Source organism: Pteropus medius, unplaced genomic scaffold (genome assembly GCF_902729225.1).
Source record: "Pteropus medius unplaced genomic scaffold, Ma_sr-lr_union100, whole genome shotgun sequence".
In the NCBI taxonomy this organism is placed as follows: domain Eukaryota; kingdom Metazoa; phylum Chordata; class Mammalia; order Chiroptera; family Pteropodidae; genus Pteropus; species Pteropus medius.
Window position 1 is genome coordinate 4,154,360 of NW_024350926.1, and position 15,344 is coordinate 4,169,703.

Genomic DNA, 15,344 nt, shown 5'->3' on the forward strand with positions numbered 1-15,344 from the left:
ATGAAGACGGTGAGGTCCAGAGTACGGATGGGACAGTGGCAGCACTGTCCACGCTGCGTCCTCCAGGAGAACTCCGTTCCCATCAACAGTGGTATCTGCTGTTGGCATTTCCTATCGACCTTCTCGCTCTCTTCTATCCACTCTCCGACAGAGCGTCTGTTTCACACTCAAGGCATCTATTCCCAAACTATAAAATATACCATTTTAGCTTACGTATGCCTTTATCTCTCCATAAATTAAGTCTACTTTATATTCTACTTTATGTTTTCCATAAATGAAGATGCCAAGTCCATTCCTGTCTTGTAAATTCTTTAGCATCAACATTGCTTGTTTTCAACAAAATTGTAAACAAAAAAGTCAGTCTGTTGGTAGTGGCCATAATGGTCCCTAACACATCCATGAAACACGATGGTGCACGGAGTAAGAGCGCAGGTCACAAGGGCTTCCAGAGGATTCTTTTTGTTATGAAAGCAGAAGAAGAAATTTTGGCAGTTCCGAAAGTACACACAGTTGTAACAAAACGATGAGGCGGGCAGGGGGCCGGACGGTGCCTCTCTGGCCTCCCTGCATACACAGCCAAAGTCAGAGGATAACGTGCCTTAGGTGAACGTTACCTAACACGACCTTGACCAAGGTAAGCACTTGATAAATATTCGGCTTCAGCTTTTCCAAAAAATTATCAATTCATGGATTCAGGAAATAGCAGAAACTAATAAGAGTGTAGCATTGTAGGTTTCTTGGATTAAATAAACTCATTGGCCCTTAACCGATATATTGACTACGGGACAAAGACTGGCTGGTGAAGATTCATGGGAACTGTCTAGGTTTGAGAATTGCCTAACCCATCTTTAATAAGGTCATCGTTTTTTTTAAGAGAAATAAAAATGAAAAAGTAGACCAGTATGCATCACTAAGACTTTCTAGATGTTTCTGCGTTGAGTTTGGAAGCCCACCCCCTGACTGCCCTTCTCTCTGGTCACTTACGAGCATGGACAGAGCGACTGTTGAGCGAGATTTCTGTCTAGTGGTAGGTTTTATATTTATGTTAGGATCAGGCTGTACCACCAAACCCACCATTACCCTGAAACAAACCGTCCCTTAGACCGTGCAATCGGCATTTTAAAAAAATCAGACATCCGTAAAGATAGTAAATGCCATCTATGTAAATGTCTGTATCTTTGGCTCTAACTCAGTGCTTCCCAATCTGTAAGGAAAAATCATTTTATTATTATTATTTCCAGTCTATCACGTATTGACACTTTCGTAAAATACATTAAAGATGAATCGTTACAAAAAGCGAATTTAAAAAAAAAAAAACATATTCAATATAAGCCCAATTAATTGTTATTAGATTCAACAGGCATAAAATTACTGTCAAAATTAATTATGATTAGATTCAACAGGCATAAAATTACTGCATAAAATTACATCAATGGGTGGTAGGCAGCACCAGGCTGGAATCGTGGTTTAAGTAACACTAATCTAAAGTGTTTCAGATCATTTTTAGTTATTAAAGAGATAGGCTTTACCTCTGACATTCTTTCCAAATCCCATAGAAGAAACTTTTTTGTCCACTTGTTCACTGTTATTCGATTTCTCCTTGACAACGTCGTCATCATTGACGGCATCGACAGAAAATTTTTTCTTTTTCTTTTTCTTGTGTCGAGGCGGAAGCTTTTTTGGAAAAGTAAACATTGGGAATATCACAAGAAACATTGCAATGGCACAAAGGAGGAATCCGCTCCACCTGAAAAATTGGGAAATGTGAATAGTGTTTACGGCTTTTGCAATATGAGTGAGAACAAACTAGCAAAGTAGAAGTTTGGGGTGATAGAATTCTCCAGCGAAAACTTTTTACCTTCATCACTGTGAAGCGGTAGAAAGTTGGACAAAGAAAATATAGGAATATTCCCTCTCTGCAGTACAAACGAGAAATCTACCCAATAATTATACTGATATTATAATGAATATTATAATCAGCACCTTGACTAGAATATCATTTGAGTATTTTAAGCACATATATGTTAGTTCTGCCAGTTAACATTGTCCTGCTACGATGTGTATTTTACAATAAATCAATAACTCATAGACTTAACAGGAAAATAATACAGACTCTATAGCATGCTTTGCGGGCCAATATAGAGATTTTTTCTTAGAAGAAAACCATGTTAACTGGCCGATGGCACTCTAATATTTTTCTACAAACCCTTGAGAGTGCTCTGATCCTCTTAGCTCCCCGTCACAATGCTAAACCGCGAGAGCCACCCAGGACATTTCATTTGCTCCTTGCCTTTGTGAATGTACGATCTAGTGGTAAGTGAGCTGAAATGTAAGAAGCAATCTCCAAAATATGCAAGGATGCGTACAACTAAGTGTCACATCACGTCCTATAGACTCTGAATGCCACAGTGGCTCAGACAGGGGGACTGCGGGTCAGCAAGCTTCCAAGAAGCGGAACTTGAGGCTCCTTTTTTGAACTCGTCTGAGGCCGCCATGCTGCAGAGACCAGGAGGCACGTACAGGGAGGGGAACTGGACTCCTAGTCCTGCGTTTGAGACCGGGTTAATTTCTCAGTCTCCTTTTCTTAGCAAAAAGAGGCCCCAGGTCCTACCTAACACGCCCCACCACTTTCTAACTAGGATTCCTCGACTCCAAACTCCATCCTGAAAGCTTCCAAGTTCATGAGCACTCAGACTCTGTCCTCTGTCTGGACACGTTCCCATCAGTTGTCACCAGAACACAAGCAGCATTCTAAGCGTAATGCTGAATTCAACCCAGTAAGAATATAGATCAATTGCAAAGTGAAAACTCATTTGTAAAAATAGTGTTTGTATTAGTGTTTAGTGTCGTCGGCTGCTAAAGGTCATAGCTTAGCTGAGAGAAGGATTTCCAGAACGAGTCATTAATAATCCAGTGTGTTATTTTCAAACATTTTTAAGGTTATATCAAATAAAGATTTTAAGACAATCGGAGGAGGTTTTATTTTGAGAAGATTGCTCAGGGCAGACTTGTAGCGATCTCACTTAGTCAGAATATAATCATGAACCCACCGCCTGACACAAGTTAGGTACTCAAAAAAATGTCTTGAATAAATAAATCGAATAAAATAGTTTTTAAAAAACAAAGTCATCTGTCTGCAGGAACATAGCTATTATAATATCTGGCCCCTTGAGCACTTGGCTGCTTACAAGGCGTCTACTAACCCGGCCCTGCTCATTGACCATTCCTGAATCTTTCTACAAACCCTACAATCACTTCTCCTGAACCTCCAGTTCCCCAGACCTCTCCCACTCTCTCCACAGGAGGGCAGGCAGCATAGTGTAAGAGACAGTTCTTGAGCTGCGGCTTCAGACAGAACTGGGTTTTTCTCCTGTCTTTGCCACTTACTCGCTCTAAGATCCTAGGGAAGTTATTTGCTTTTCTGAACTGGCTTTCTCATCTGAAAGGGGCAGGGGGTAAAAATAACTGTTTTGGGGTCACCAAAATAATAAGACCACGTATGGAATGCACCTAATAAAATGTCTGCCCCATCTGCAATCAATTCGTAGTAGCTGGTTTTGTTTGTTTTTACGTAGATATATACTCCCACCGCCACCCCCCCAGAGCCATTGACTCAAAATTGTAATGCAAACATCTCCCAAAGCGAGAGAAAAAAACAGAAGAAGAGAAAGAATTATAGGGAATAAACAATAATATAAAAGTTTGGCATCTCTAAGCAGAGCCAGCCAGCCCGCATTCAACGGTCTACAGTGACACTGTAGTGAACGCGTGACGTAACGCTGGTCCTAAAGGGGACACCGAGGAAACCTGAGTAGGACAAGAAAGTGCGCATTATACGCTGGAAAAAGACACCTGAGTGAGAGCCAAAATTGAAAAGCCAGGGTCCCTGCCTCCTTTTAATGCACCATTACCCAGAGACTGCTCTCTAAAAGGGGTGGGTTAAGTCTACGGCCTAAGCATCCACCTGGACCCAGTTCCTTCCAGCTCTCACTGACTCTGAGGCTCCGGGCAAGTTATTCAAATGGCTGAGCATCAATTTCCTCATCTGCAAAATGGGCAAAAGATAAGCGACTACAGATGGTTGTTACAAGGCTTAAATGAAAATGTGTGTAAAGTTCTTGGTGTAATGCTTGACACAGAAACCTCCCGATAAATGCTAGCGTGAATCGTCCATTTCCCCCTTCACTCTTTCAGCATATGTTTATGGGAAAACATATCATTCTGCAAGGCATGGTATAAAGTCACACCGTCAGATAACTATGCCTTTGTTCAAGGTGGAAGTCTTACGAGCAGGGCTACTCAATAAACGAATCTCATTTTAAATTGACCCCTATTTAGATTTGCATATTGAGAAATTTCCTCATTCGTAGGACTAATGCTGGGCCGTTAAAATGAATAAAACTCCCTGAACATTGATGAAATTCAAAGGACTAAATAATAACTCACACATATTAGGTAGCAAGAACTACAGAGTTCTGCACATATAGATTCATTCACTCCTCACAACGACCCTATGAGGTAGGTACTGTAACTGCTTCCATTTTACAGATTGATAAAATGACAGCAACCACTGAGACAGAGAGAAGTAAAGTAACTTCCGCAAGGTCACATGGCTCTGCGGTGGCCGACTGGGACCAAAACCCAGGAGACTGTGACTTCAGCGTCTGCCCTCTCAATCACTCCACTTTGCTACCAACTGGGTTGACGTCTACTAGAAAACTTTTTAAAGATGGCAGAAAGCACGCGTGAGCCTAAAGCCCCTGCTCGCTTCTCCCTGACCCCGAGTCGGTCCCCTTTGCCTCTCTCCTCCCAGATGTTCCCTTATTGCCCTGCACTTCTCGCGGACGTCTGTATGGAACACAGAATATAGATGGGATGTTCGTGAATATATTTTAACAATCTAGTTTTCTGAGAATCAAAAAAAAACAATCCTTACTCTGATTTATTTCAAAACTTGAAGGAAAAAAAATCTCTAGTGGAGACCAAAAATTTCACTATCAGTAAAGAACTTAAAATTCCCGTGTTATTCCCCTAATGCTGACGAGGGAATTTCCTTTTGTATAATTTCAAAATTGTGGAAGGCCAGGCTCATCGAAATCTCAGCACGTCCATGGGCAAAGAGCATTACTTAGGAAAGTAAGAAGTGTCGTGTGGCTTAATTAATATTTGTTAACTGCTTTGAAAATAGACAGTGTTAAACATCTATTCCTGTGGACTCGAAGTTATGAGGTTATTACCTTATAACGAAGCAGAGAGAGAACTCTAAGAAACTCTTTAGAAAGCAATTCTTGACCCTAATGTCTAATGCTGCAGTATTCTCTGCTATAAAATGAAAATTTCTTATCGATATATACCTATTACTAATCCATGTTAAACGAATTCGGGACACTAATACTTCCAGTTAGTGCTTACAATACTGAAAAAAAAGAAAAAGAAAAAACCTACGTTCAAGTAAAGGGCTAAGAACACAAACAGCGCTGGCTCTTTGAATAAATAACCTAACATCTAAAGTGGAGCTCCCATTCGAAGTCCTAATTTATTATTTAGCAGGACAACTGAGGGCTGGCGAGTGACGGAGAAGCTAAGTCTCCAGCCCACACAGAGAAACAAACTATCGCTGAGTGAAACGAGCGATTCACCGAGTGTGACGACGAGAGAGGAGGGCTGGGGTTCTGGGCAGTGGGAACGGTGGACAAAGCGGTGGACATAATAAGGAAGTGGGGGGAAATATTTTTTTAAAGGCACAGAAAAGACCGTGAAAGCTTTGACTGAAGTTCACAGGAAAGTCCCAGCACAGCCACATCACCCTTTCCTCCCTTCTGCTATAAAGGAAACGAACGCCTCCATCCTCAAGATTGAGGACTGAGCCAAGATTCCCGAACCCTCCGTATTCGGTGCCTGTAGTTGCTGCAACAAATTACCACGCACTTAGGGGCTTAAAACAACACAAATGTATTCTCATAGTTGTCAAGGTCAGATGTCTAAAATGGGTTGACGGAGCTGCATTCCTTCAGGAGGGTCTAAGAAAGAACCCGTTTCCTTGCTTTCCCAGCTTCTAGAGTCCGCCTGCAATCCGCGGTCCCTTCCTCCATCTTCAAAGCGCATCGCTCCAACCTCTGACTCGATCGCCACAGTTCCTTTTCTTCCTCTGCCCCTCCTGCCCCCTCTTTCCTTTATAACGACCCTCATGATTATATCGGGTCGAGCAGGATAATCTTCCCATCTCAAGGTCTTCGACTTAATCACATCTTCAAAGTCCCTTTTCCCATGGAAGGTGATATATTCATAGGTTCTAGGGTTTAGGACATGGATAACTTTAGGAGATTATTATTTTGCCTACCACCTCCTCCTGGGTGATTTTTAGTTATTTTTCATCTTCCCATTGGGAAAATTTTTATTTCAACGATGAAGGTACTCTCTCATTAGTAATAAATGAAATGAAAAATTTAGTAAACAGTTCTTACCAGTTTCCAATGAAACGAGGGTCATTCTGGTCAAGGCGAACAGGATTTCTGGGATCAACATAAAAACCAATAAGAAGTCCACCTAATAAATATCCCACTGCAGGACCAAGTGCTCCCATGACATACATGATGGCTGAGAAGACAAAAGGAGAAATATAAAATACGGCGACATATTACTTACGTTTCAGTATTTGTCTAATTTCAGTCAGACCATGCACATGTCACGGTTAAATCCAGTTAACTTCCAAAAACAGAGAACTTTAGAGATCGTGTCTGTATTGACATTTGGGTTTCAAATTTTGCCTTTTATTTAACTGATGCCTGGTGTCCTCTTAGCACATAAGAATCATTTGAAGAACTTTTTGGTTACTTTCGTTTTTAATATATGTGCTTAGGCTCCACCCCCGATCCACTCAATTTAAATTTCCGAAAGTATAAGCTTGGGCTAGTTAATGAGGCTAGTTAATAGATGAGATAAGATAAAAGGTAGTCTCAACATAAGAAAATGGGGGGGAAAGTAGATGTCACTTGTCACAGATGGAGGATGCTAACAGGTTGAGAGAACTCAAGGCCAGATTTTGCCATGAAGCTGGATTCAGCTGATTTGGCAAAGCTGCGTGTGTAAGCACACTCAAATCAATAATATTTTCAAATTACCACTTGGGAATCAAAGCTCTCACAATGCATTTGGTTTTGCTGTTAATTGAGGAATCTTAATTAAATATTACTAAATCTCTTTAAACAGCATGAGTGAGAAGACCCAAATGGAAAGCACCAACCTACAGCTGAAATAGAAGATAATTTTTAAAGCACATGTCCAAGGTGGGGGAGGAAGAGTCTTAATGTCAGTAGACTAGAAAGACAGTCATTCCACCCAAAAATGTAGCCATCAAATGGGCTTACAGCAAAAAAAAAAAAAAAATGAAACAAACAAAAAAAACTCACTTCTTTACATTGTTTTCATGCTGTGATTTAAATTTTTTTAAATAAATAATATTTTGCAAATTTTTAAATTTTGAGGTAGGCTATGAAATTCCTTGAAAGTCATAGAAAAATCTAGCCACACTCTGAACCTCTTTTTTTTTTTCATCTTGTAACTTGGGGACAAATCAATGAACACTTTTAAAGAACTCCTGTGTGCGAGGCATAATAAACTCAGGTGTTACATGTTTCTCATTTCTATTGCCATTATGCATTTTAATCACTGAATAAATAAGTGGTTTGCCATATCCTTCCCATAGCACTTTATTTACCAGAAAGGAAATCAAAATCATCAGAATAGCTCGTCTTTATCATCTATACCTAAATAAACTTTGAATAATCTTGTCCCTTCTGTTCCTTAAACGACAGAAGTAATTTACCACCTGCCCTCACTTTTCACAGTATTTCAGTGGAGAAAGCCGTGTTTATTTTGCAGAATCTGCTTGTAACGATAAGGCATTAGGTTCTTCCACTTCTCCATCTGTGTTTGTAAATGATGGTGTAGCCACAAGTAATTGGAATCCTTTTGGAGGCATGCTTTTAATAAAATAAAATTAGAATTTTGATAAATATCTTATTAACCTCCCCATTTACAGCCTAAAACAGAACTCGAGACTAGAAAGTACTTTTATTTTTCAGTCTCAGGTAGTTCCACACACATATGAAGATAAAATTTCTGTTTACACCTCCAGGCAAACCAGCACCATTTACAACTTATAACTGTAAACGAGGCCAAAATGTGACACGAATCATCTTCCCAAAATAGTTCCTCTGGCATAAAAGAGACTGTCTTACAAACACAGACGGGAGGAAAGGGTATTTCTGCCATCGTATTTATTATGTCTGGGGTACCTAGAGCCACATCCCAGAGCGCCCACCTGCAGTCTGCAGGATGGGTGCAGGTGAGACCATGCAATTACTCCGTGAAGGGAAGTCCAGTTAAATGGCAGTCACCGAGAAATCTTTACTTTCTGACACACAGATAGAGCTTGGTAAAATCCAGCCGTATAATCAGAAAAAAAACAATAATTATATAACAACCACTGTAAGTCTAACAGAATCATTCTCATTAATGGAAATAAATATGTCCACATGCATGTATGTCTATATAACTATACTATATGCTAGACTATGTGGTATGGTATAACAACCATACTACATATAAATATACATCAATAAGTACATATAACATATATAAATATATACGATAACTCATCGACATGGCCCCATTTACTAAATAAATCATTCTAGCTACTGAGTTACTGTCATTCATTGATTAACCAATGGCACTCATTCAGAGCTTATTAGAGGAGTGAATTGTTGACGCAAACTCATACCACTCATTCCCCAGTCAAAAATTCCCAATCACCCCCAGCCCCTCACTTGCCACACCCCCACCCCCATCTAAAGAAAAGGTTCAGGGGTGGACTCCTGCTGCCATTTCAATCACAAAACCTACTGCCTAACTCAGGGCTCAACGCAGAATGATGCCAGAGCTGCAAGGACCCACAGTGCCCTGGGCCCCTCTATCTGTCTGACTCCTACTTGTTCTTCAAGGCCCAACCAAGTTTAGCACCCATCGCCCTCCTCACTGGTCTCTCTCTTCAGAATCCCTATAAACTATGTAATTTGCAGGGGATTTTCACGTGCACAAAAAACACACTTTTTCATCATGCGTCCCTATCAATAAAAGGTTGTAAACATTTGCTCGCGGTGTAATTGCACTATAAATAACGTGTGTATAGCACTGGTCTCTCTCTCGCCGCTCACATCTGACATGTATCAGTAAACCCCATCGGTTCTACCATCACATCCCGCATGCAGCTCCTTCTCCTTAACTCGGCCCTGGTCCAAGCCACCACTGTCACTCATCTGGGAAACTGCTCTCGGCCTCCCTCTGGAATCCCTGCCCTGCCTTCTATTTTCAACACGGCAGCCTGAACGGCCCTCTAGAAACAGGAGCCTAGAAACTCCTTTGCTCACACCCTCCAGTGGCTTCTCATCTCACTCAGGAAAAGCCAGGGTCCTGTTCCATAGCCACAAGCACCTGCCCACACGCGGGACGCACCCCGTAATCTCTCTGCTTCATCTCCTGACCCTCCTCCAGCTCACTCCGCTCCCGTCACAACTGAACCGTGACCTCCACGACCTCCTCGCCCTCCCGCACTCCTCCAGGCACGTTCCCAGCTCGGGCTTTAGCGTTTGCTCTGTGTGTGGTGCGTGTGCGTGTGTGTGTGTGCGTGAGCGCCCGCGCGTGCCTGAGCGCACTGAACACTCTTCCCCCGGAGAGCCACGTGGTCCCCACTCTCACCTCCAGCACGGCTGCTCCAACAGTGCCTTCTCCCGGAGGCCCCCCTCTTCCCCCAGTCCTGCCCGCCCCGCTTCTGCTTTAGGTTCCTCCTTAGTATATGTCTCCGCCTAACGCGCTGTATCATTTCCTTCACCCATCGTGTTTATCACCTGTCCTCCCCAACCAGGACGCAGCTCCCGAGAGCGGGGGGTCCTGGTCGGGGTGCTCGCTGCTGTGACCCAGCCCCGGGACTCGTCCCCGTCATCACCCACCAACACGAACGACAGCAGACGTCAGCGGGGAGCTCTCCCTCCGCGCGCGCGGTCTCTTCAGATGCGAGCTAACGGCGGGAGATGTCAATCCACGCGGCCTTCAGTGAACCTCATAAATTTCACGTCTCGTGGCTGTGTCGCGTCAGACCTGATGACACCATCGCTGGGGAGCTGTACTGGGAGTCCAGGCTGGTCGATGGAATTGCAATATGAAAGAAGTTCCAATCTATTCTTCTTGCACCCCAAAAACTGTCTCGCACACTCCCGGGTCTTGCAAAACTCCCCTCTGAGACAAACCGGGCCACTCCATTCTCTGGAGCTCAAAGATGCCCTGCTCTTTACTTTTACTATCTCTTCAAACATTTTTGGCTTATCTTTTGAAGTAACTCACCATTTTTCATGGCAGGGGCCATATCATATGTAGTACTGTGTAGTGGTTAAAGCACAGACGCCAGACTCCTGGGTTCAAATCCTTGCCTCAGCTCCTACTGCGTGACCACTAGCAAGTCGCTTAACCTGTCTGAGCCTGTTTCCTCAGCTGAGATGGTCAGAGCATTTTCTCATAAGATTGCTAACAGGCCGTAAATGAGTTAATTCTTGTAAACCATGTGGAAAATCAGGTGCGTGGCGAGGGCTGTATAAGAACGTGCTTTATTGTTATTATTGTATATTCACTGATACACATAGCTTAGTTTGGATGTGGGAGGTCCGTCCTAACTACTTATGCGCCGATCACACATCTGTACAACCATGTCTTATTTTCCATATTCCGATGTTTTGACATTAGGAGACTTGCTGACCCCAAGGAGACCACCGCCCGCCAAACTCCAACCGATGGCGAGCAGCTCATCTGCAAGTGCGCTTTTCCAATACAAACCACCCAGTCCCGAGCCCATGCCCGGCCACCTCTTTTATTGGCCTCACACCCCAGCCATTATCCACCAGCCCTGGGTACCCGATAACGAGTGACAGCCCCACGACCCAGAGCCAGCTGAAGTCATTCAAACTAGCTAGCTGTAAACTGCCCACCCCGCCTCACCCACTCCCTCCCGGGGGGAGCACGGGACAGGCTCCCGCCGCCCTGCGGCCTGCCATGTCACCACCTCCTGGAAACTGTGACCAACTACCTTTTCCATGGCGGTCGCCTCCTAATCTGTTGGCCTCCCCAAACTCAGACCTTCTGTCAACTCACTCTATTTTAGAAGAATATCATGGTCAACAGAATGGCGATGTCCCTTATTCCTACGCCGCACCTCTGGCTTCTCCTGTCTGGATGGACTTCCTCCCTACCTTGGCAAGACATACAGGCTCCCGTCCCCAGCTCATTAGTCACAGGCTTAGGTACTAAGCCACCGGAAGTCATCTCACTCTTCCTCTCTGACTTTGCTATCACTTCACTGCTCATCTCACATTTCTGTCCGCACCTGACCTCTAGCCCTGACCCCGCAGCCTTGGCCATTCCTTCTCTCCTGACTGTGTCTCCACATCGTCTTGCCCAGTCCGTGTGTTGATGTCTGCCAGTAACGCCCCCTCAGGCTTCACCCGTCCCCAGAGTGTCTACTTTCTATGTGCTGGCTGCATGGTCACTTCTCATCCCTTTTTTCCAGAACATCCTCCATATTGCTTGACTAGCTCGCTCGCTCGACACATGCTTTACTCCCCATCTTTCGAAAGCCCAGCTCTTTTACGAGGCTTCCTCTGACCAACAGGACACAAAACCACGGTAGCAGGTTGTGTGCTGTTGCTACATACCATTCATCAGTGTTTTTATCTTTCCAGCTCGGTCAGGTGCTCTTTAAGCAACATGAACTAAATCTCCCCCAAGACCCGCAACGCACAGCTGTCCGTACCGGAGGCACTGGAGTCAGCACAGCATGGTTCTCCTGCCAGTTAAGGATGGAAGGGAGGCACCCTTCTGCCCAGGTCCCAAGTCTCACTTTGCACATGGTACATGTGATTAGCTGGACTCTCAGATTGCTGTGTCACGTGATCCAGTAACGAGAAAGTATGAGTTCCAAATCCGAGGTCTGTGATGAATAAGCACTAACTCTAAGACAAGCCAGGTACAGAGCGAGACAGACAAGCCAGAGGGCTCTTCATTCAGCTCTGGCCTGGCCTGCGGAGGGTCCCACGGGTAGACCTTCCGATGGCTACTCGAGAGAGAAGGCATAACTTCACCCCGCAATGTTCACCTGCACCTATTCCAGCCCTTGTCAAGGCTGCCACCTCCAGTCCCAACGGAGTCCAAAGACGCTCCTCCTTCCTCATCACAAAAGCCAGTATGGCCGCACTGGGGATTATCTCAAATGGGGTCGTTCCGCGGGGTCAGCTGCAACTCGGGGAACAGCTCCCGGAACTCTCCCAGCTACGGTGGATAACTCGACCTGCCTCTTACACGAAATGACTCAGGAACTCCTACCAGTGATCACTCAGCCAGCCACGAGGCTCGCTTGGCCTGGGAAACCGAGGGCCCCAATCCAAACCCTTAGAGATCCTAGATGCACATGGGGCCACAAGTCACCACCTTCTTCCAGACTGCTGCTCAAAGATCACTTCCCAGAAAAGCCATCGCTCACCCTGTCCTGCTGCGGTTTTCATTATGGCACACACCGCCATACGCGACATTTTTCATCTGCTTATGATCTGTCTCACCCACTGGAACGCCAGTCCCATCAGAACAAGGGCCGTTTTTTTCACCGATGACTTCCCCACGCCTAGGCAGTGCCACAAGCACTAATGAATGTCGTCAACTCGAGAAGAGATAAAGACATAGGCTGCCCGTCTTGACTGGAGCCACAAAAGCAGTGGATTCATTCTCACGGTATAGCGCCTTGAACAGCCATCCACTGGCTCCTGCTCCCTAGACCCCTGGGGCTGCCCTGTCCTTGCGAGCCATCTCTATCCTCCTTCCCCATAGAGCCCTTGGTCTGACAGCACCGGTGTCCATGGTTTGCAGCCACAGAGCCTCGATTCTTATCCCAGCCCACTGCAGGCCTGACCTCCACCTCTGCCAGGCTCCCCAGAGGCCACCGCCCTCCCCAGCTGACTTTCCAGAGCTCTCAGAGCCTCTCTAGAAGTGGCCTGGATTTGCTGGGCCCTCACTTGAACTTGGTCTCTAATTTATCTGACTCTGCTTCCATGTCGTTCCCCGCCTCCTATTGCTCGCTGCTCACAGTCAACCGCTTTCTTGCATGCCCTCTGGCACAGGACCCACTTCCTCAGCTGCCCGCGTGGCAGGGGATGCTGCTGGGGACTGGTGCTGACAGGGTGGAGGTTACAGTATGATGTAGGCTCAGTCCCAGGACCTGGGATTGCACTCAGGACTGTCGCACAGGGAAACATCGTGCAAACAGGCCTACGGTCCTCAGCTAACTATGAAACCCAGTCTGGGACATAGTGAGCGGTGGTCGGTCATCCTTGTGAATATGTTTGGTGGCACAGCTACTGCAGAGTATAAGAGGACATGAAAAGCAATCCACACTTCACTGCAATACACAGCAGTGATACCAACTCATATTTAACTTGCACAATTTTTTGAAAATTAGCCCAGGTACTTCAGAGCATCATATTTAAAGAAATTTTCCCTCGCTCACTCCTTCCACTCACAAGCACAGGCAGATAAGAGACCTTTGATCTCGGTTATTTTGAGCAGCAATTTTTTTTCCTTTAAGTGATTCAGTTATTTTGACGCAGGCCTGACAGCCAAAGAAGAGCTGTCACAGCCATCAGAGAACAGTCTATCGCTTTGCTAAAACATCCAGAGAGCATCTTAGGTCACGAATGAGAAGGGAAAAGGGTTTAAGCAGATTCGAAGTCTGTTTCCTCACCACCATAATGAGCAATAGTTGGCTTAAATTCACCATCTCCCTTTAGAAATATTTTCAAAGTAATACATATCCTAAAAGGGAGCATGCACATACATATGGGAACAGCCAGTTTCACTTACCATCTGGGGCATGGGAAAGAGGTGTTTAATGTGTTGTGGCTTTAAGACATCATATTGGCCACCTGTGAGTGACTGCCATCTAGCTTGTCGATTACTGCTACAGTTTTATAATTGGTACAAGCTTTTGGAATTTACTATGACATTTATCACTGCGTTTTATATATATATAGAAATACAATAAAAATAATAGTGATTAACTACATTTTGAGACATGATGCAAGTATTAATTTGAATGTTTACAAAGAGTTTTAATACCTTAGAAGAGAATTATTTTTAAAATTTAAGTGAAAATAAGGGATATAAAATTTTGTTGATAGTATGATCACATTATGTCAAAAAACATACACTTAAAAAAAGACTATCATCTACAGCCATGCTACCCTGAACAAGCCTGATCCCATCTGATCTCGGAAGCTAAGCAGGGTCAGGCCTAGTTAGTATTTGGATAGGAGACCACCTAGGAAGACCAAGTGCTGTAGAGGTAAAAAATAAAAATAAAAAATAAAGGATTGTAAGCTGACAAGGTCCTTGCAATCTGTGAGGTCAATCAAGGGTCACCTCACCTAAAAAAAAAAAAAAATCTATCAACAAAAACCTACTAGAACTAATAAGTGAGTTTAGCAAGGTTGCAGGATATGAGTTCAATATTTTAAAAATTGATTATATTTCTATATACTTGCAACAATCAGAAATTAAAATACCATTAAAAACAGTATCAAAAAATATAAAAACCTTAGAGATAAATCTGACTATGTACAATATCTATACACTAAAAATTACAAAACATTGCTGAAATAAATTAAAGATCTAAATAAATAGCAAGAGACGTCTTGTTTGTGGGTCAAAAAAAATATATTGTTAAAATGTCAATTCTCCCAAAAGCAATCTATAAATTCAATGAAATTTCAATCAAAATCTCAGCAGGTTTTATTGTAGGAATTAGCAAAGTGATTCTAACAGTCATATGGAAATGTAAAGGTCACAAAATAGCCAAAAACATTTTGAAAAAGAAGTATAGCATTGGAGAACTAACACCATCTGATTTTAAGACTTATTCCAAAGATACTAAAATCAAGACATTTTAGTACTGGCTTAAATATAGGCAAATAGATCAATGGAATAGAAAAGAAACTCCAGAAACAGACCCACACAGCTGTATGGACAACTGACTTTTGACAAATGTATAAAGGTAATTCAATTTAAAAAAGATAGTCTTTTGAACAAATGGTGCTGAAACCATTAGATATCCATATGCAAAAATTAACTCAAAATAGATCAGAGACCTAAATGTAAAACCTAATACTATAAAACTTCTGGGAGAAAACATTAGGAAAAATATTTTTCAATAGATACTTTACCAAAGAAAATATATGGATGGTAAATATGCACAT

General features: G+C 43.4%; 1 protein-coding gene and 1 pseudogene across 3 annotated transcripts in view; one reads left to right on the plus strand and one right to left on the minus strand.

Annotated features, from left to right (window-relative positions):
- Positions 1-15,344, minus strand: part of SLCO5A1 (solute carrier organic anion transporter family member 5A1) — a 108,874-nt gene that overhangs the window by 56,904 nt on the left and 36,626 nt on the right. For all 3 annotated transcript variants that reach the window (XM_039841827.1, XM_039841823.1, XM_039841824.1), the window contains 2 exons: positions 6,465-6,597; positions 1,530-1,747 (listed from right to left, as the gene is read on the minus strand). In XM_039841827.1, the coding sequence (XP_039697761.1) occupies positions 1,530-1,747; positions 6,465-6,597 (351 nt within the window). The remainder of the gene's footprint in view (positions 1-1,529; positions 1,748-6,464; positions 6,598-15,344) is intronic.
- LOC120585675 (uncharacterized) lies at positions 14,317-14,435 on the plus strand (annotated as a pseudogene).